General features: G+C 39.1%; 3 protein-coding genes across 3 annotated transcripts; 2 read left to right on the plus strand and 1 right to left on the minus strand.

Moving 5' to 3' along the window:
• The first annotated feature begins 3208 nt into the window (after nucleotides 1-3208).
• LOC140838865 (E3 ubiquitin-protein ligase RGLG4-like) lies at nucleotides 3209-8214 on the plus strand. Its single transcript, XM_073205472.1, has 11 exons — nucleotides 3209-3503; nucleotides 4513-4597; nucleotides 4695-4835; nucleotides 5007-5120; nucleotides 5267-5364; nucleotides 6023-6102; nucleotides 6387-6492; nucleotides 6660-6787; nucleotides 7098-7224; nucleotides 7659-7715; nucleotides 7800-8214. Exons 1-11 carry the CDS (start codon nucleotides 3378-3380, stop codon nucleotides 7881-7883), a joined length of 1146 nt encoding a protein of 381 aa, XP_073061573.1. The 5' UTR covers nucleotides 3209-3377; the 3' UTR covers nucleotides 7884-8214.
• A 6676-nt stretch (nucleotides 8215-14890) lies between these two features.
• LOC140837784 (uncharacterized) lies at nucleotides 14891-17202 on the plus strand. Its single transcript, XM_073203894.1, has 3 exons — nucleotides 14891-15833; nucleotides 15928-16469; nucleotides 16552-17202. The coding sequence occupies exons 1-3, from the start codon at nucleotides 15584-15586 to the stop codon at nucleotides 16771-16773; spliced, it is 1014 nt and encodes a 337-aa protein (XP_073059995.1). The 5' UTR covers nucleotides 14891-15583; the 3' UTR covers nucleotides 16774-17202.
• A 1762-nt stretch (nucleotides 17203-18964) lies between these two features.
• Nucleotides 18965-20164, minus strand: LOC140839000 (uncharacterized). The gene has a single exon (XM_073205627.1). It carries the CDS (start codon nucleotides 20162-20164, stop codon nucleotides 18965-18967), a length of 1200 nt encoding a protein of 399 aa, XP_073061728.1.
• Between the last annotated feature and the right edge of the window lie 1949 nt (nucleotides 20165-22113).

Genomic DNA, 22113 nt, shown 5'->3' on the forward strand with positions numbered 1-22113 from the left:
GGAATTACTCACCGATGCAGGCATGATTGGTTGCAAACCATTTGATACTCCAATGGAACAACACTTGAAGCTTACTACACTTGAATATGATCAGCTTGCCAAGACTACTGATTCTGATCCTTTGTTGCTTGATCCCTCATCATACCAACGTTTAGTTGGGCGCTTGATTTATCTCACAATTACTCGTCCAGACATATGCTTTTCTGTTCAACATCTCAGTCAATTTATGCAATCCCCAAAGCAATCACATATGAATGCAGCTCTTCGAGTTCTTGGATATCTTAAAGGGTCTCCAGGTTTGGGCATATTCCTGTCTGCCAATAGTAATCTGCAACTCTCTGCTTATTGTGACTCCGATTGGGGATCTTGCCCTATGAGTCGACGATCATTGACTGGTTATGTTATTCAGCTTGGTCCCTCGGTAGTTTCTTGGAAAACAAAGAAGCAGAACACAGTCTCTCGCTCTTCGGCAGAGGCTGAATACCGTTCCATGGCCACAACAGCTTGTGAGATAACTTGGCTTCGAAATCTTTTAACAGACATGGGTTTGGTTATACAGCAACCTACTCCTCTCTTTTGTGACAACCAGGCTGCCATCCACATTGCAGCAAACCCGTTATATCATGAGCGCACGAAACACATTGAAATTGACTGCCACTTTGTGCGTGAAAAGGTTCGCTCCAACATAATTTCCACCTCTCATATCCACACTCGCCATCAACCAGCTGATCTCTTCACCAAGGCTTTGAGTTCCAATCAGCATCATTACCTGTTGTCCAAGCTTGACATGCTAAACCTCCTGCAAGCTTGAAGGGGGTGTGTTAATTAGTATGGTTATTAGTTAATGATAGTTAGCATGGTAAATGATAGTTAGCTAAAGGTAGTTAGTGGGTTACAGCTGTCAATTGAGAGTTGGACTTTTATTCTTGTATAAGTACTCTGTGAACTCTGATATACAAACTATGCATATTACGAGATATAATATCTCTGCAATTTCTTGAAGCTTCCATCAATGGCTTCCACATGAGTATCTTTTATGCGCAATTTAACAGAGTTCGGATCTTGGAGATGTATTTTAATAGGGAGAAATTGCGTTAGCCGATCGGAATTTACGTATGATCTCGTACAGCAGCGTTTCTCTTTGGATTGGCTTAGTTAGGAGGTCCCTTACGGTCATAAAGAAGAGATTTAAAGGTTGGACAGGTGGTGGGGTTTGAGGGGGCCGAAAGAGGTATGAGATTGGGGCCATGTGTTGCAAGGAATATGGATTAGGTGTTGGCCGAGAGTTTTGTCCCATTTTGGGATGTGGCAGCCGAAGATTTTTGCGACGGTATTATAGTATTAGGGACCTTTTAGAGGTTGTAAGTTATGGTAAAAGTTGGGGAGAATTTGATAAAGTTTCAAGTCGTTTCGGGTTAAAACCGAGACCTCTGTCCAAGTTTTAAAACGAGTCGAGTAAGTTCTGACTTTGGCTCGAGTTTACGTCTAGGAATACTTTTAAAAATGTTTTAGGACATTTTAATGAGTTTGGTAAGCTTCGGGTCAAATTTTAGAGGTCAATGGGTGAAATGAAAATTTTTGGGTTTCTAGGGGAAAAATGGTCATTTTGTACCCGGGTTGAGATTTTGGTTCTGACAGCGCCCTGAACACAAAATTATGATATTTTAAATGTTTATGCATCATGTTTACGATTTTTTACGCAATTATGATAAATATGGTGCATGCTTGGTTTTAAAGAAAAGTTACGTTTATACATATTTTATTAAGCGATGATTATGATGCTATTTTTGAAAGATGAGATTTGGTTGTGACTGACGATGTATATGTATATGATGATATGAGATATGATGAGCTGAGACCCGGGCTCAGTGGACGTATAATGCTGTCGCTGATGTCTCTCGCCCCGCCCGGTACTGTGGTTATACGTAGATGTTTCCATCGATAGAGTTGATAGAAAGTCACAACTAAGAAACTGAATTCAATTAAAAGAAAATTTTTAAATTTATGATGACACGATGAGATGTTTTGACACATATATGATGATATAAGATGACATGATTTGACACGACACGTTTATGTTATACTTTTAAGTTCATGAAAGGTATGTTGAGTATGATATTTTTCACTGCTGTTTGCAATGTATATGTATTTGCTATTAACGGTGCCAGTGTTTTGTCTCTTTAGACTCACTAGGCGTGTGTGATGCAGATGAGCTTAATGATGAGGGGACTGGAGGTGCCGAACTCTGAGTAGGCAGACCTGGTGCAGTGACACGACCCGAGGACCGCATATTTTCCGCATTATAATTTATGAGATTGAGAGGAGATGAATATTTTCCTAGGTTGATGATTTTTAAGATTTTGACTGGTTCATGTTTTTGCATGATTTTGGGATGAGTTTGGTTATTTTAAACTGCACTATTTTTACTGTCAAATATTTAAGATCATTTTTAAATGTTATATTTTTCTCTACAGCGCAAGCATGTGAAACATTTAAATGTTATTACGAAAATGTGAGCTTTTTAAATGAAAAAAATATTGCCGCACTTTTAAAACGGCAGACGTTTCAATAATACCGAAAAACCACAATTCGAATTATACAACTTTATATATATATATATATAAAATAAATAAATTAAAATGTCGTACAATTAGTTCACAAATATATATATATATATATATATATATATATATATATATATATATAAATTAAAATGTCGTACAATTAGTTCACAAAAAAAATATATTTCCAAATGAAGAGTCATATCCTTTCAAATAATTGACAACTACTCATTGTCTACGGCCATACCTTTTGAAATAATTTGACATTCAAACTTACAGAAGCCAAATATCCATTAATTAATTATTTTTATTTATTAATTAATTTGAACAAATTCTAGCAGTATATGCTTAAAAGAGCGAGTGGTGCAATTTTCTTAAATGTTAAAACAGTATTCGTAAAATGATGGAAAAATAAATATTGCTTTTCGCATGATCAATTTACTCTTATTTCTGAATGTGTGCCCAAAATATGAATGACAGTTTGGTTTTCAGACGCTTCATGGATGGTTGTCACGCAAAGACAAGAATCACATTCCCTTCGGTTATCATTGGTAGGTAGCTAGTGTGTGTAATACGCAAAAGCCAAAGCAACTTCCTCGGACGTTCTTGGATAGACTTGCAGTGCTTTTAAAATGGGTTCACGAGATTCTTGCGCTTTGCGTGAAGAATCTTAAAAGCCAAAGCACTGATATATGTAAGATGAACTTCCCCGTTGTTTCACTACTTGGCTTAAAGTTGATCTTTTTTCCACTGGCTCTGGAGTTCATTATATATACAATCGACGACTTTAATTAGTTCAGAAGAAGCAGTGATGTTATGGGTAATCTCTTGTCTGCATTTTGCAAGAAGATCATTACTGGCGATAGGGCAGCAAAACGACGGAGGTTGCAGAGGAAACAAAGCTATGCATATATTCCTGATTACTTCAAAACCCTTGATGAGGTTCTATCTTCTAGTATAACTTACTATCGATAATTCATTAGGGAGACACGTTTATCAAACTTTTATTACCATCTCATTCATGGTATAATATTAATCAAGAAAATTACATTTTTTATTCTATGATTTGTATTTCCCCACCCTCTTTTTGTTTTATTAACAATGAATTTACATTTTTAGTCAAGTAACTTGCATGTTTTGTTTTTCAATTTTGGCTCTGTTAACGACGAAGCTCCATTTTTAGTTATATAATTTGCATGTTATTTTCATTTTTGAGAAAAATTGGAAAAATAGAAAAGTTGCAAATTATAAAGCGAAAAATGTAATTATCCCATATTATTTTGGGAAAATTACGTTTTTGGCATTGAATATTTGTCTATATACGATTTTAGTCATTTATATCGTTAAATTTAAATTTAATTAGTACGTTATCTTTGGTTTTTTTTGGTGGTTTAGTTAGTTTTCCGACGTAAAGCTCATGCGCCCAATACGAAGCTGATGTGAAATTGATGTGTATAATGTTACATAAGCAATTCAAAAAAAAAAAAAAAAAAATTAAAATTGTTACAAATCATAAGATTAATGACTAAAACTGAAATTCGATAACAAAAATGCCCAAAACAACAAAAATAAAAAATAAACATATAAACCTAAAATGCAAATTTCCCTATTAATTTTGTCATTCATTAGTTGGTATTCGACGTATAACTCATAGCTAGAACCTGGTAAACGACTTTGACATGGTTGTAATAACATGAACAAGTCTTTTTTCTTTGTTTGTTTTAAATTCTGTCATTCACGTTTGTAATTATAAACTGGCTAGGTTTTACATCAGTTTTGCTTTTGAATCTTCGTATTGTATAACAAAAAATCTACTGGTTAAACAGTGAACCAACATGGCTGTGTATTACAACCAAAAGCAATCTTTTGCTCACAAGCCTTTGATGGACTTATCATGTTGTGTTGCATTTATCCCAACATGAGTTTCTTAAATCTTTGATTTGCTTTCCAGGTCACTCAGGCCTTGAGAGAATCGGGTCTTGAATCATCAAATCTGATTCTTGGAATCGATTTCACAAAGAGTAATGAATGGAATGGTCAGTGATTGATAAACATACACCAATGTAATACTTCTAAACGAGTGAGTTGGATTTTCACATATTGAAAGCTAACATATCAATTTGCTCATTGAAGGGAAGGATTCATTCAACAACTGCAGCCTGCATGCAATTGGCAATACGCCTAATCCATATGAAAAAGCCATATCCATCATTGGCAAGACTTTAGCCCCATTTGATGAAGACAACTTGATTCCTTGTTTTGGTTTTGGGGATGGTTAGTTAGTTTGAATTAGATCATCATCATCTTAAGCATTATTGCTTTTCTGAATCTTTATTTTCAGAAGTTGCTAATTTTTTTAGTAAACTTTGTTTCGCTGTTTGACCTCTTTCTGCCTCTGTATATAGATAGATTATTGGATTCCTTTTTTCCCTCCTTTATCTGTAGTAACTACATATGATCATGAAGTGTTTAGCTTCCACAGCAATAGCACCCCTTGCCATGGCTTTGAAGAAATTTTAGCCTGCTACAGAAGAATAGTTCCACATCTGCTATTATCAGGTTAGCTTCTTTATATTGTCTAATAATTTAATTTTACAAAGCCCTATGCTCTATCTTTCATGATATGTTCTGAAATTTTCATTAACATGAAACCTTCATCAATTTACTTGCTATATTTGTGTTTCCGGTACTTATTTGGGTTGAAGGACCGACATCTTATGGACCAGTAGTAGATGCAGCGGTAGACATAGTGGAGAGAAGTGGCGGACGATACCATGTTTTAGTTATCATAGCAGATGGCCAGGTATTTTTTGACCTAGCTTCCTCTCTTTTTCAATATGATACCTATAATCTAGTTGAAGAGATTACATAACATATTAATGCCCAAAACTTATGACTGAGAAAATAAAACATGATATTCTTCTGCCTGCCCTTCTATAATAGATCTGTGGGGTACAAACGAAAGAAATCAAACCGAATATCTTTAGCCGGCTCAAATCTAGAAAACTGAACTATTTAGGGCTACAGATCGGCACGTATTAAATTAGAAAGCTAGCTATATTCAGTCTTCCGAACTTAGATATCAAGCTCTATTAAAGAAAATTAACTTTGATAATGTCTAGAGATTGTTAGCTCGTTTGATTTATACATAACTATAAACATAGTCATGCCCACGAATCATCAAACACAATACTTCAGGCTCGTTGAGCTCGAGACTAAATTTGAATATGTTTGAGCCAAGTGTGCTGACTTAATTTTGATAGTTTCTTACGCAAATCGAGTAATCTTCATGGCATCCTAAAAAACTTGTAGGCTAACTTGAATCGTCTATACCATTAGTGTGTCCTACCTCTCCTCTTCTCTTTTCTTGCAGACTTACTTAGGAACACATGTTCAATTTCAAAATCATTCTTTGATGAACTCATTCAATCAATCAAACGAAATTGCTTTGTCTCATCAAGGTTACAAGAAGTGTAGATGTAAGTGATGGGAAACTCAGCCCTCAGGAAGAGAAAACCATAAGCTCTATAGTCAATGCAAGGTACATAAACAATCCCACTGGTCTGGTTTCTTATTCATTCAGTGCATTCTGTCATTCCCCATATTTTATCTTATTCATTTGGAATGTTCTCGATGCAAGTTTCATGTCATAGGAGTTAAAGGCTTCAAACTTCTTCTAATCTAAATACAAAAATAAATGTCTCTGAGCAAGGAACCGACTCTATTTGCATGTCAACACTTATTGAAATCTGTTGTTTCTAATTTGCAACACTTGCTAGGTCTGAAACTATCAGAACATTTGTTTCTTTTTCATTGTTGTATCAGTCTGTATCCTCTCTCCATTGTTCTTGTTGGAGTTGGCGACGGACCTTGGGAGGATATGAAAAAATTTGATGATAAGATCCCTACTCGTAAATTCGACAATTTCCAGGTAGCTATTGGTTTTAAGTTTGAGCCATTTACTCTAATATTGGGCTCTTATTGTAATGTGTATATATATAGGTTTTGACACAATTCCAATGCTGTTAGGCTTATAGTTTCACTGACCCTTGAAGAAGTAATATTCACTTGGTCTGCCATGCATTAACTTTTTTGCAGTTTGTCAATTTTACTGATATTATGTCCAAGAATACATCATCCTCTGAAAAAGAGACTGCATTTGCTCTTGCTGCACTTATGGAGATACCCTTCCAATATAAAGCAGCTCTGGAAATGCGTTTACTAGGGTACAGTGCTCTCCAAATTATTTATGAAAGCTTATTTACAGTAGCACCTGGAGAAGGCCAGCGACAGAAATCACTGCATCCCCTCAAATGAAAAGAAAATCCAGTTTTATAAATACTTTTTGCCACCTAAAAAAAATATAGATCCCTCAACTGTTGCAGAATGTAAATAACATTGATGAACAGTGCTCGATCACGTTCAAATGGTGCAAACCATAAAACATGCATGACTCATCTTGTACAATATATACAAATTTTACCTTCTCTACTTACAAGTTTATCTTCTCTATTTTCCTTTCATGATTTACGACAGCCACATAACTGGTAATGCAAAGAAAATAGTTCCTAAGCCACCACCGATGGAAAAAATCGGCCAGGCCAGGCTTCCAGCTCGACAGCTCAGCAACGTTCCAAAAGCTGCTCAAAATGATCAAAATCAGGTATACATCATTTTTTCATGTGTAGAATCATAGGATGTAAGAGGACAAGAGGGCTAGTTCACCACTGACAAATAGAGGAATTTTGGATCAATCCTTTTCGCCCTTCTCCGCCGACCTTCCTGGTCAACCTGAGAACTAATGCTAACTTGTTGCAATTATTAAACATGGTTCTATATTTGGTCCTTGACCTTGAATGTAAACTCTAAATCCTTCCCAAACCAGTAATCCGTTCCTCGTTGTTTCCGGAACTGATTAACCTCATCGAGTAACCAGAAGATCGCTCAATCGATTGCAATGAACTTCAATTAGTAATTAAAGTACTGGTGGAATTCCACTCTCCTTCCTCTCGATACTAGGAAAGTGTTATTTCTTGATTTAAAGCTTTTACTTACGAACAATTAATTTTAATTATATAATTTTGTTTGCTTTTGAAGGCCTGCCCAATTTGCTTAACCAATAGGAAAGATTTGGCCTTTGGCTGCGGACACTTGGTGAGATCCAAAAAGGATAATATTTCACTCTCGCAAAGTTTGGCTAGATTCAAAATCTCTATTAATGAAAGCTTTTTAATACAGACCTGCAGGGAATGCAGCACAAGATTGTCGAATTGTCCCATTTGTCGTCAACGTATCACGAGTCGGATCAGGTTATATGCTTGATCATCACCTCTTCAGGCAAAGGGTCCTTGTGCCGTAGCAAAAATTTGATGCTTGAAGTGTGTTTTCATGCATCCAGGTACAGTGATAACTTGTGTATATTCGGGCAGCTAGTTTCTTTGCATTTTATTTTTTTGTATTATGTAAATAGTAATACTATGTGATATATGTTGGGTGGGTTGAAATTTTTTTTCTTGGGTAGCCCAGGTGGATAGGCTTTTACCCGGCCGACTAATCCTGTGGAGCATGGTTGGGTTGAATGTATTAATTACAGGTTTAGGAATCTGATTGAATGCAAAAAGTTACATACTTTGTACACATGCATATACTGCTTTTCTAAAGAATTGTTTAAGATAAAAATACAAAAACATTAAGATTATGTGTTGTATGTGGGTGTTGTAATACATGTTCACAACATGCAGCGTAGTATATTAATTAAACATACAAATAAATTTTAATGATTAAAATAAGACAGAATAAATCATGCACAAATATAAATATTTTTGTGGTGTCGCATGACAAAACGATCACTAGAAAACTTATAAATTTACAAAAATCAATATTAGTGAACAAATAAAAGATAACTCTCTTACAAGTGAGAGAGCAAAGTAGATCCAAACATATATTTCAAACCATATAATGAAAACTACGGATGCAACAAACGTGAAGTCGAAGTTCTCGAATAAACGACAAACTAATCAAAATAGTGATTAAGTGTTGTGATTGAATGTTCTACACTCACGACAATATTTCAACACACCTTGGCTAGTGCTCTTTGTTAATTCGCTAATGTAAGTCCTTGCTCTTCCTGCGGCATTTTACTGCACTATTTCAACTCCAAAAACGACACGTGCGCACTCTTATTTATAGACTTCATTTGCTCTAGAGTTTATTCTTTTTATAAAGTCCTACACAAATATAGAAATAATAATTTCATTAGGAAATAAACTCATTTGAATAATAGTATAATATCTAGAGATCTTATTATAATTATTAATATTCTAGAAAATCTTATCATATTTATCAATATTCTAAAAAAATTTATTAGTCTAGAAAGACAAAACTCCACATGTTAATATCACAATATTATCAAATAAGAAAAATTAATTAACAAAAAATATTTCTTTCATATCGATTTCATAACATTCATGTCAAATGCCATTTTAGATTGGAAAAAAGCGAAAAACAATAGTGTATGTAAAGACCCTCACTTACTACTTAATATATGCGGAAAATAAAATTTTTATATCTAATTAAATCAATAATTCTTAACTTTTCTCAATAAATACATACGCATAGTTTTTGAAAATTCTGAATAATTAAACCTAAAAATTCAAAATAAAAACAAATAAACAATTCAAATACTGATTATTTTGAGGCGTAAAAATGATCCACGTCGACATCCATAAAATATTTTAAAACACACAAAGAAGTAATTTGTTTCCCAACAAAAAATACAATAAAATAAATGAGAGTATTAAATCAGTTTTAACATGCATAAAACTCATAAACTGCAAGGTCGTCGGGCGTGCACTGCTTACAGTCTGAGCTTGCTCACTGGTCATCACCTCCAGCCTCTTCAACAACGTCATCTACATCAATCAAGTCTAGTGAGTTTAAAGACTCATCATGCATAAACCGTGAATAACGAATACTATATAATAAAAATTCACACAATTTAATCATACTTGATACGTAAATTACATAGACATAAATAAATATAACGTGACTTTCATGCATAAATATTTTCATAAAACATGCCTCGCTTGACATAACTTAAGCTTAAATATTTTGCGTAGATGTCTACTCATTGAAATGTGTCAGCACAAAATATAAATCATTTGATCATACTAACTCCATAGCGCTTGGCTAACAAGGATCACCACAGCTCTTGGACTGATATCCACTACCAATCATAAGATAAGTTGGAAAGGTCGCCGGATATATCCTCCAGCTTCCAGACCCGTACATGCATAATTTGGCCATAAGACAACTTACATACCTCAAAAATAATATTTTTGCACATTACATTTTTTTACTAATATCTTAGACCTCGTTATATCGTCCCCCAAGTATGCTGCCCCAACTTAAAACTTACAATTCAAAGCATCCCATAAACTTGCATCTTACGCGTACGACTCTCGAATAAAATAAAATGACTTGCGGCTTACCCCCACGATTCGATTCAACTCATCCTTTACCAGCAACCTAACACAATGTCTATAGCCTTAGAATCACCCATGGAACAGCCGCAAACCATTTGGAAACAAGATAAGCAACTATAGGCTCTATTCAGCCCCCTTTTGACATGTTCAGGTTTTATACGGCTCCAAACTTACCACGGCTCAAATCAGCCCTTAATCAATCCATAGACCATGAAATTAGACCCTAACCAAGCCACTTATATTGTCCTTACCAACTCAGGTCGCACGTGGACGTCGTTGAGCAACCGAGCGTGACATGCCTTGTGCGTGCTGCCCTTTTTGTATCAATCGACTTTCCTACATGGCCAGCCCATAAACGACCAAGACCAGACCCACTATAACATCCTAAGACACGGCCCAGACCCTAGCCATGAGCCCTAACCTAGCCCAAACCTGAACCAACTAGACCAACATCGAAAATAGCCCCCAAACACACATGGCAGTAGCTTATGCTCCGCCTTTTCTTTCGCGTGGTTAGACCACTTCTGACCCTTTGAGGACCTATACATAACATCTAAACACATCATAATACATCTCATACACAGTAGCAACATCCCAGGCGATCCACACGAAGCCTACACATAAAAAACTCATGAAAACTTGAAGAAACTCCTACAGAAAATTTCAGCATGCAAATTCATGTTTAGATTCAAATTTTTCGTGTATACAAAACCTTTTTCATGCATAAATATCATCCAACAACATTATGTAACAAGATTGATGCGTCAAGAAAGGTTTAGAACATGTCTTTGCAGTTTAAACACTTGAATAAAAGAATACCAGCACAAGGGAACATAGATGATGAACTGAGCACGACTGCTAGATGTTTTCCTTTCCAAAAACTTATGACAATTCACCAAAATATTGTAGGTAGATGTGAAGAAGTAGAGGATGCTACTTGGAGGCAACCCTAGCTTTCACGTTTTGTGTGTGTGTGTTTGCATCGTGTGTGTTTGTGTGTGATTTTATTCTTTTTTAAAAAAAATCTTTCAAATTAATTAAATATTAACTAAACAAATTTATTAAGTCTTAAAATAATTTAATAAAATATTAAACATCATGCTCAATATTAAAATCTCTTATATATGGAAATTTGCTAATATCATGCTTAAAAATATTTTAATTCACCTAATAATTTAAGTTTGACTTTAAAATGCTAAATTTCTTAAATCATATAATATAAATAATTATTGGCTTAAAATAAAATATAACATTGAATTTTTGCACCTTAATCGTCTCCGATCTCCTATCACCGACCAAGCATCGAATATTCACCTGAAAGTCTTAAATTTGAGAAATACAATTAAATCTAATGAAAATAAACATATAAATATTTAAACTAAATTAAACATGTTGAATGCATCATTCAATCCATTTAAATTAATTAACTCATTAAATTATGCATGCTATCTATGTGTACGGAATTTTTGGTACTACAATCCCTCCCATCAAATTTCATCCTCAAATTTACGACTTACCAAACAAGTCTAGATAGTGACTCTTCATCTCGTATTCATTTTCCCAAGTAGCCTTCCTCGTCGAAATGATTCAGCCACTTAATCTTAACCATCTTGATGACTTTGTTCTGTAACCTCCTCTACTGTGTGTCTAGAATCTGAATAGGTCTCTATTTGTATGACAGGTTCGGTGACAACTCCAACAGTTCAAAATTCAGAACATATGAATGATTCGTCATATATCTCCTCAACAGAGACACATGGAACACATTGTGCACTCCTACCAGATTCGCAGTAGAGCTACACGATAAGCTAGTGATACCACTAAGTCAAGGATTTCAAACGGTTCTATGAATCTCGAACTCAATTTGCCTCTCTTCCTGAATCTCATGACGCCCTTCATAGGTGTTATCTTTACAAAGACCATGTCTCCCACGGCAAATTCGAGGCCCCTTCTTCTCTTATCAGCGTAACTCTTTTGACGACTCTGAGTCTATGAATTGCATTTTAGTCGAACCCATTTTAAACATACATCTCTATTAATTGCACTTTTCTTGGGTCTCTTCCCTGCATATACGTGCATTATTGGCTTGCTTTATTTATTGTGTCTAGGGAAGTGTTGTTGGACTAGAATTCTTTTGTGATGATAGATGAATGATTTTGGTGGTGTTGAGTCAAAGCCATGTATTGACATAAACTTCTCATTTTCTTACAAATCAAGAAAGAGAACTGATATGAGCCAAAGTACACGTACTTCATTAAAAGTTTCCTCAAGGCATACTTTGAAATCTTAAACAACCTTAACATATTCAAACAAACTATTATTTACACAAGTAGCCTGAAAGCCCATTTTACCCCAACATTTCCAAGCAGAGAACTTAATATATACAACAGTGGCCCTAACAACCTACTCGATCAGATAATTTAAAATATTATCCTCATATCTTTCTGTTTTTCTTTCTCATATATTCATTTTCTAATTGACAGCACATGCCTAACTCCCCATTACCACCATCCTCTGCTATAATTTCCATGTATCCTAGAGGCCCACTCCATGGGTTATCACTGTGCAAATAAAAAAAATGATTCAAAAATTGTCTAAAGAGCCTACTTTCTCGACAATCTTTCATAAAGTTCAATAAAAATAACAACAACATCAATATAAAAATATATGCTATGTGGCCTAAGGGTCAACTCCCCACTTTAACATCAGCTGATAAAACTCCAACGATCTTAGTGATTTCTCCTATAAATTCATCAATTGAGACATTTGATGGAATGAAATCTTTTTCACTTTTACCCAAGCTCTCCAACATCATCACAGACAAGAGGATCACCACTCCTGTGGTACAATCTACTAACATTGGAACTTTCGTATACAAAAATTGAATGTTTTCTTCTTTGATTATCTTCCTCACTCGATAAATCATCATCTTCATCCACCAACCTATCTTCAATAACCGACCTACCAAACTTCGAACTATCCCACATGATCATCAATGGTTGGCACATCAAATATGATTTCATTTTCCACCTTAGCAAACTCCTCTCTTTTCGCAGCATCCATTTCCTTTGGTAACTTTCTTTTCTGGGTCTTAGTGAGTGACCTAGGGAATTTTTTGTGTTGGATCACTCTCCATGTGATACGGGTCTAAAAATGAACACCTGAAGTCAGAGAATTGACGGGACTATCAACTAAAAAAAATGGAAATCCAGTTAATTGTCTTCTTGGGGCTGTCACCTGCTTCACGAACAAACGTTAGAGGCGTCGGGGATTACCCGACGAAAAACCCTCCGACGGTCAAGTCAGCGATCACCTCCAAAATATATAAAAAGGGAAGAACTTTAATAACTCAAAAGCACCTACCTCCAAAGTAGGAAATGATTGGTATTTACAGACAAATTGATATGGTTTCAAAATTGCAAATGAACCCAACTTTAGAACTAAATATTGCAAATAGCCCCTATAGGAGATAAATATTAGCAACAACGCCACTTATTCTTTTATTCTTTCTGATTGATGTTAACGAAAATATCCACACTTGAAACATAATTAAAATTAACTCAAAATCACAAACCCATCATAAGCCCTCTACTCACGAGCAGGACCAGCTTGTTGGGGTGGTTGGGAGTAATATACTGAAAATGTGCAACTTCCAGCCGATATTTTTGGTTTTAACGAGGACTTCATTGCAATTCCCCACTCTCCTTTATTTATTTATACACATTGAAAGCTCTAAACCCTAGGTTAGCAGCTCAACTATGACAGGTACCCTCCAACACCCTTCCCCACCACCAATTAATTTCTTTTACTATTGTCAGCTTTTTCTTTTTGCTTTGTTTTTATTTTTTTGTTTTATATTATTTAATGCTTTTTCTATTGTGGTGAGAGATAAATGACGTGAATGGAGGTTGAAAAATGGAGAAACTAAAACCGATGCACGACACCAGTGTCTAAAATGCCGTTTTTGAAAAGTTTAAACAAGCGGAGCTCCTGGATTCTGGTTCTTGCGTCAATAAGGTGATTGTCAGTCTTGCGATAGCTGAGCCCACGGTTGGGCTAGCCTCGCGCAATGACTGTGGTGGCTCCTTGCTTATGTTCGAGCTTATGGATTGACGAGATGGCTCGGCGATAGCTGAGCCCACGGCCCGCTAGCCTCGCGCAGTGACTGGGGTGGCTCCTCGCTTATGTTCGAGCTCATGGGTGGACGAGATGGCTTGGCGATAGCTGAGCCCACGGTGGGGTTAGCCGCGCGCAATGATTGGGATGGCTCCTCGCTTATGTTCGTTCCCATGGGTGGACGAGATGGCTTGGCGAGAGCTGAGCCCACGGTGGGGCTAACCTCGCGCTGTGACTGGGATGGCTCCTCGATTTGTTCGATCCTAAGTATGGAAGAAGTGGCTTGGCGATAGGGTGGTATGGCACATGGGATGATCGAGCCCATGGTGGGGCTGGCCTAGAAACGATGTGGCGTCGAGCTTTTGTGGGCCGAGCCCAGGTGAGAGCTGGCCTCGTGGAGTGACTGCCGAGTCGACGATGGGGCGAGGATCATGTTGCCAGTGGTGATCCCGTCTACTTCTTATTGTGTTTCAATTTTGAACGGTGGTAGTATTGCGGCGTCAGGCTCATGGTGGAGCTGGCTTGGCGCAATGATCGGTGATGAACTCGTGATAGCCGAGCCCGTGGCGGGGCTGGCCTCTCGCAGTGGATGGTGGTGAGATTGTGTTGGCTGAGTCTACGGCGAGTCTGGTCTCACGTAGTGGCTGGTGGTGAGCTTGCGTTGGCCGATGAGTATTGGGTTTGGTTTATTGTCCTTTGGTGCTGGTTCTTGTGTGTGGTCTTGCTCTCATACAAGTAGCACAATTTTCCCTTTTTTCTTTCGCAAATAAACAAAAATAACTTAACAAAAACTGCGTAGGGTGTGGCAGGGGCAAAGAATATTCTTTGTTAATGACTTTACGAGAGACTCATTCTAGCCCTTTGTACAGCTCAAAGGAAGAGTCGGGTGGTGATTCTGCACCTCTCGATGATTCAGACTCTGAGGGTTATAGTCCTTGCTTATCAGACAAGGGCATCTGTTTTAGCGATCTGGCTACTTCCAATGAGGTGTCGATACCCTTGTTGGGTGTGTTGCCCAAATTTCTCCCATTTGAGCCTATTCTTGACCCACCCATTGTTCAAGATAGTGATGGACTCCGTGAGAACACAATATCACATCCCTTGTCTCGTGAAGATGTCGCCTTCGTATGTCGACGTATGAAAATACCGAAAACGTGTGACGCTGTAGACCCGAACCCTGGCGATTCTCGTCACTATCCACCCACCGGCTACTTTACCGTCTATGTTGAGCATTTTAACAGCGGGTTGTCGATACCACCACCTCCTATCCTGGTAGAGTTAATCCAAAGCATAGGGGTTAGCCTTAGCCAATTGACTCCAAACGCCCTTTTGTATTTTTTTGGCTTCTGCCATCGGGTGAGCATGATTGACTTGGTTCCAAGTGTGGAACTATTTCATGCTCTATTCTCGGCTTGACGCACCATGCCGGAGTCAGATATTTACTTCCAACCAAGACCAAAGTGTAGATTCCTACGCAAACTTCGATCTTACCGGGGTGATTGGAAATCGGATTTTTTCTATGCTAAATACTGTGGGTTGGGGGTGCCTGTGAATTGGAGCTCCGGGCTGACTATAATAAAGATCAAAGGCTCTTTTGCAGAGCTTCAGACCCAATGTGAATCTCTAGGGCTTTTTAATGAACTTTTTGACCCTAGGTGTTTATTTGCTGCTGGTATTACTTTAGGTGCCCATGAACACACATTTTTCTTATTATATATGTGTATTATTACTTCTACTTTCCTCTTCTTACTTCTCCCTTTTTTTAGGTACCCAAGTGGATTTGAATAGACTCCGTTCTCGGGAGAAAACTTCTGGGCGCCCCCCTCCTTGGACCGGACAAAAAATTAGAGGAAATGATCGTGATGCATTGGCTCATCCTTCCTTATCAGGGTCAGGGGCTCCATCGGCGCGCTCCGGGGATTTCCGGGACTCAGGGTCTCGAGGCCGCCAAGGTCAGAATATCTCTATGTTGCACAAGGGTCGAGCTTCAGGTGTTGGTTTAGATAAAAAGAAAGATTTGGGTAAGAAGCCCATGGAAAAAAGCAAAAAGAGAAATGAAGTATCTCCTTCGGATCCCTCTAAAAGATCTCGTGAGGATTCCTCGAATCTGGGGAAGAGATCGGAGGCTCATCCCCTCTTGTTGGATGGAGTGAATCGGAGGGAGGGCGCCGAGTCGTTTTGGGATTCAAGTGATTTTGGGATTGGTTTGAGGATGGGGGTTAAGATGGTAGAGGACCATGATCTGACTCACTTGATTCCCCATTCCGCCACTGTCTTGCACCAGTCCATAGCTTTAGGTGCCTGTCAGGTATATATATATACATATATTTTTTGGGAACTTATCAATATCGTCTTGATATCGTTGGTTATTCTTTTTTTATATATTCCAGACTCTATCCGCAATACAAGCTCTTCGGGCTCAGGAGGACAAATCTCGGGTGGATGAAGTTAAGCTGCATAAAGACTTAGCCAAACAGAAGGAAGAGGTCAGTAAACTTGAAGACTCAGCCAGCAAGGCAAGGGATGAAATTTATCGCCTAGAGGCAGAGAATGCTAGCTTGAAGGTGGAGGTGGGCCAATGGCCGGAAAAGTTGGGAGTAAAGACTAAATAAGGTGATGATCTTCGCAATGAGCTTCGCGTTCTCTATGATAAGCATTATGAGGAGGTTCAGACAGGAGCACAGTTTTTGGCTTCCCCAGCCGGGTTGGAGTTACAGAAGAGCTTGGCGGAAAAAGCAGTTGACTCTTATCGTGTCTCCTCAGCCTTTGAAGATGAAGTTTATCGACGTGCCTACACCATTCACGACGAGGTGGTGTTGGACTGTCGTCACATCCTTCGAAAGAAGCTTGTTCCGGAGGAGGTAGTCTTGTTAATTGGTCCTGAGGTTCCTGACATAGATGAGAGCGTATTTGACGCGCCAGTAGTTGAAGCGCCCCTTGATGATTTCGGAGATATTGAGATTATAGAGGCATTGAATTCTCTGCATGGTGATGATGTTTCCGATGTTCCATGATGTTGACTTCTCTTTTTCGGTGATGCCTCCTTTAGAGTCTTAGCTACGTTTACTTTCTACTTTTAAACTGATGTTTTTTTTTAATATTCACGCACTTGTTAGGGCGGTTTGCTCGTCGTGGTATCTTTGTTTTATTATATGCACGCGTGGCTTTACGGAGACACGAATTTATTCATATATCTGGTTTTTATTTTGACGAGTTCTATATTTATCATTACACACTGCACTATTGATGTGCTTGCCAATGGGTGTTTGGGAAGTGATCAGGTTCCCAATATCTTTTTTTACGGAAAGTCTCATGCCAACCTCATGGGTGGCGATGAGTCCCAGGCATTCTCGTTTTGACCTCTTACGGTGTCAGAGTACCTTAGCTGGGCTGGTCGGGCCTCTTATGCCTAGGTAGCTCTTTCTTTATGAAGACCAGGGTCTGATGACTGTTAATGCAACTGTACGTGCATACCTGCTCAGGTGCGGATTCGCAAGCGTATTAAACACACTGTCTATTTACTACGGATTCCTCTCTCAAACACCATGTAATGCTATTAATAATGAAGAGAATAAAAACTTCTATTAAAATGGAAAATCGTTAAACTGAGAATTACAATCTCGTTAAAAAGCCAACACATCGTAAGAGAAAACAAAATTTCTCGCTAATCTTTTTCTTACTGATAAAATTTCTTCAGATCCGTGACGTTCCACGTCCTTGGCAGTATTTTCCCATTTGAATGCTGGAGACGGTGAGCTTCTTCTTGGGCTATTCCAACCACTTTGTATGGTCCTTCCCACTTGGGATCCAATTTTCCTACCGGGTGCAGGACATCTACTCGCCTCAAAACTAGATCTCCCACTTGAAAAGATCGTGGCTTCACACGGTTGTTATATGCTTTCGCCATTCGTGCTCTATGTCTTGCCGCTCGTACTGACGCCCCTTCTCTTAATTCTTCTACAAGATCGAGAGAAGAACGCAAAGATTGTTGGTTTGTTTCTAAGTTGTATTTTTTTACCCTTAGTGATTCCTCTCCGATTTCTGCGGGAGCGATTGCTTCTGTTCCATACGTCATGCTAAATGGGGACTCTCCTGTCGAGCTTCGCGGGGTGGTCCGATAGGCCCATAAGACGCTGGGTAGCTCGTCAACCCACCTGCCCTTGGCAATTCCACGTCATGTCTTAATATGTTGCAGGATAGTCCGAATTGTGACTTCAGTCTGTCCATTGGCTTGAGGGTTCCCTACCGAGGTAAAGAATTGTTGAATTGACAAATCATGGCACCAATATCTTAATTTGGCTCCAGAAAATTGTGTGCCATTTTCAGATACCAGTGCTCGTGGGATCCCGAACCCGCATACTATATTTTTCCAGAGGAAATTGATCACATCTCTATCCGAAATTCTTGCGAGAGGCTCTGCTTCGACCCATTTGGTAAAGTAGTTGACAGCGATAATGAGGAACTTTCTCTGTCCGGTTGCGAGCGGAAAAGGCCCCACCAAATCCATTCCCCATTGGGCAAAAGGTAGTGGGCTTTCCATTGGCTGAAGCAATGCCGCTGGTTGATGATGAAGATTAGCGTGCTCTTGGCATGACTTACATAGCCTTACTAATTCGAGTGCATCTTGTTTCATTGTTGGCCAAAAGTAACCTTGCCGGAGTGTCTTTCCTGCCAGTGCTTTGCCGCCCAAGTGGTTTCCGCATATTCCCTCATGAATTTCTCGGAGCACGTAATTCGCCTGAGCGGAAGTAAGGCATTTTAAGTAGGGTTGGGAGTACCCCCTTTTATACAACTCTCCGTCTATCAAGGTGAATCTGGCAGCTCTCCAATAAGCTTTCTTGCCTCGGATGGATCTTGGGGGATTCCTCCATTTAATAGATAGTTGGTGATTTCATCTCTACAACTTGGCTCGTCTTGATGTGCACAGAGGATGTCCAGACCTTCTACGTCTGCCTCGTCCTGATCATATGTGAGGAGCGTAATATTTCTGCTATCAATGATTGTTATGGAGCTGCCGAGTTTAGCCAGTCGGTCTGCTATGTCATTCTCAGTTCGCGGTATTTGTTTGACTTCTAAGTTTTCTAAACAAGTGAGAAGCTCATTTATCCTGGTCAGGTATCCCTTCATTTTGACCTCTTTGGCCTCATAATCTCCTCGAACTTGATTGACTACGAGCTGTGAATCACTATGTGCGACCAGTCTCCTGGCCCCAGCTGCCAATGCTAACTTGACTCCTATTATGAGCGCTTCGTATTCTGCTTCATTGTTTGTTGCTGGAAACCGGAATCTAATGGTATACTGGAATTGATCTCCTTGAGGACTCTCTAATAATACTCCTGCTCCACTTCCTCCGGATGTTGATGATCCATCTACATGGACCATCCAGGTAGGAGTTGAACTTTCTGTTTCCATGGTTTCCATTTCTACTATGAAGTCTGCTAGAATTTGTGCTTTAATGGTAGGCCATGGCTGATATTCAATCTCGTATTCACTTAGCTCTACGGCCCATTTAGTCATCCTACCTGACGTCTCTGGGCTAGAAAGTATTCTCTTCAAAGGGTGGTTCGTTAGTGCTATCACCTGGTGGGACAGGAAATAAGGGCGCAACTTTCTGCCTGCCACTATTACGGCCAAAGCTAATTTCTCGAGTTTCGTGTACCGGAGCTCGGCACCCTGCAAGACTTTGCTCATGTAATATACTGGTTTATGTTCTCGTTCTCTCTCCACAGTTAAGACGGCACTGACTGCTTCATCAGACACTGCTAAGTAGAGATACAAGGTATCTCCATCGCACGGCTTTATGAGTAATGGCGACACTGCTAGGTATTTTTTTAAGTCGTCAAAAGCTCGTTGACACTCATTGGTCCACTGAAAACCTTTCCCTTGCCTCAATACCTTGAAGAACGGCAATCCTTTGTCGGCTGATCTAGAGATAAAACGATTTAAGGCAGCCATTCTTCCTGTCAATTCTTGCATCCCTCTTATGCTTTTGGGCGGAGCCATGTTCAGTATTGCCTCGATTTTTCAGGGTTGGCCTCTATTCCTCTTTGAGAAACCATGTATCCTAAGAACTTACCTCCTCGCACTCCAAAAGCGCACTTCTCAGGGTTCAACCTCATTTGGTACTTTCTCAATATCTCAAAACATTCCTCGAGGTCCTCTACATGCTTAAGTGCCTGAACGCTCTTCACCAACATGTCATCAATATAGACTTCCATATTCCGCCCGATTAATTTTTCGAACATTTTGTTCACTAGTCTCTGATAGGTAGCCCCAGCATTCTTTAAGGCATCACTTCGTAGCAATAGATACCTCTCTCAGTGATGAAACTTGCCTTTTCTTGATCCTCTGGCGCTAACCCTATCTGGTTATATCCTTGGTAAGCGTCAAGGAAACTAAGTAACTCACACCCGGCAGTGGAGTCGACTAGTAAATCGATTCGCGGCAAGGGGAAGAGATCCTTAGGACAAGCCTTATTTAGGTCGGTGAAGTCTATACACAAGCGTCGTTTCCCTCTGGGCTTAGGAACTAGCACCACATTTTCCAGCCACTCGGGGTATGAAACTGGCCTGATATACTTTGCCTTCACCAGATTCGCTACTTCAGCGGTAATATGCTTGTTCTTTTCTACCCCAAAAGATCGTTTTTTCTGCTTCACTGACTTCATTCTTAGGTCTACGTTGAGGTGATGGAGAGCATATTCATGCGGTATTCCTGGGAGGGGCTCACCTTCCCAGGCAAATATGTCACTGTTTTTACGGAGGAGGTATGTTAAAATCCCCTCTAACTCAGGGGACATTTCTGTCCCTATCTTGAGAGTTTTTTTAGAATTTTCGGGGGTTACTTCTATCCGCTTGAGGGTTTCGGTTGCTGCCAGATTCTTTACTCCTCCAATCTCGTCTTCGATAACATGGACTTCACAGTCTTTGGGTTCACATGTATTTATTTGCTTCATTTTTTGTGTCGAAATTTCATCCTTACTTGGCCTTTTTTTGTTGTGATCCGAGTTTCGTAGAATGTTAGCATTACACTCGCGAGCTAGTCTGTTGTCACCAACTGCTTCACCTACCCCCTCAGGCATGGGAAATTTCAACTTCATATGGTAAGTTGACCCTACCATTTGGAACATGTTCAGACTTGGGCGTCCCAATATCACGTTGTAAGCAGAGGTGGCGTTCACTAGTAAGAACCTTACCATCTTTGTAACTCTCCTAGGGTAAGATCCTAAGGATAGAGGGAGGGTAATCTCTCCTAGTGCCTCCACTACTTCTCCAGAGAATCCCACTAAGGGGGTACTAACAGTTGTTAGCTGTGCATTGGCTATCCCCATTTTTACGAAAGCGTTATGGAAAATGATATCGGCTGAACTGCCTGAATCGACCAATATCTTTTTCACCCAGAAGTTTGAGATTGTGACCGAAATAACCAAGGCATCATTATGCTCCACCAGAGGAGATTCCCGGTCTGACTCATTGAATGTCACTTCTCTGGAGATTCCGGATACTTCAAACACCATTTGGGTGCGAGTATGATTAGGAGAATGGTTGCTCCTCTAGGATGCGCGCAGAAGATTCTTTCTCGCTTTATTCGAATCTCCACATGATGGCCCTCCGATTATCACTGCGATAACTCCTCCAGTCGGCAAGTTCTCGTTGACGTGCTCGCTTTGTTTTCCTCGCTCTCCATGATTCCCTTGTGACTCCTTCTTTTGGTAGTCGTCGCGAGGCTTGCTACCTGGTTGCGAGTAGCGAGATTTACTCACAAAGTCTTTTAAATAACCTCGCTTGATTAATTTCTCGATTTCAGCCCTTAGATGGAAGCAGTCTTCAGTAGAGTGTCCCTTGTCTTTGTGGAAATGACAGTATTTGTCAGATTTTTGTCGTTTTGGGTTCTCTTTCATTGGTCGTGGTTGCTGCAACAAACCTTGTTTTTCTGCAACCAACATTATGTCC

The sequence above is a fragment of the Primulina eburnea genome, chromosome 8 (genome assembly GCF_022965805.1).
Source record: "Primulina eburnea isolate SZY01 chromosome 8, ASM2296580v1, whole genome shotgun sequence".
NCBI lineage: Eukaryota > Viridiplantae > Streptophyta > Magnoliopsida > Lamiales > Gesneriaceae > Primulina > Primulina eburnea.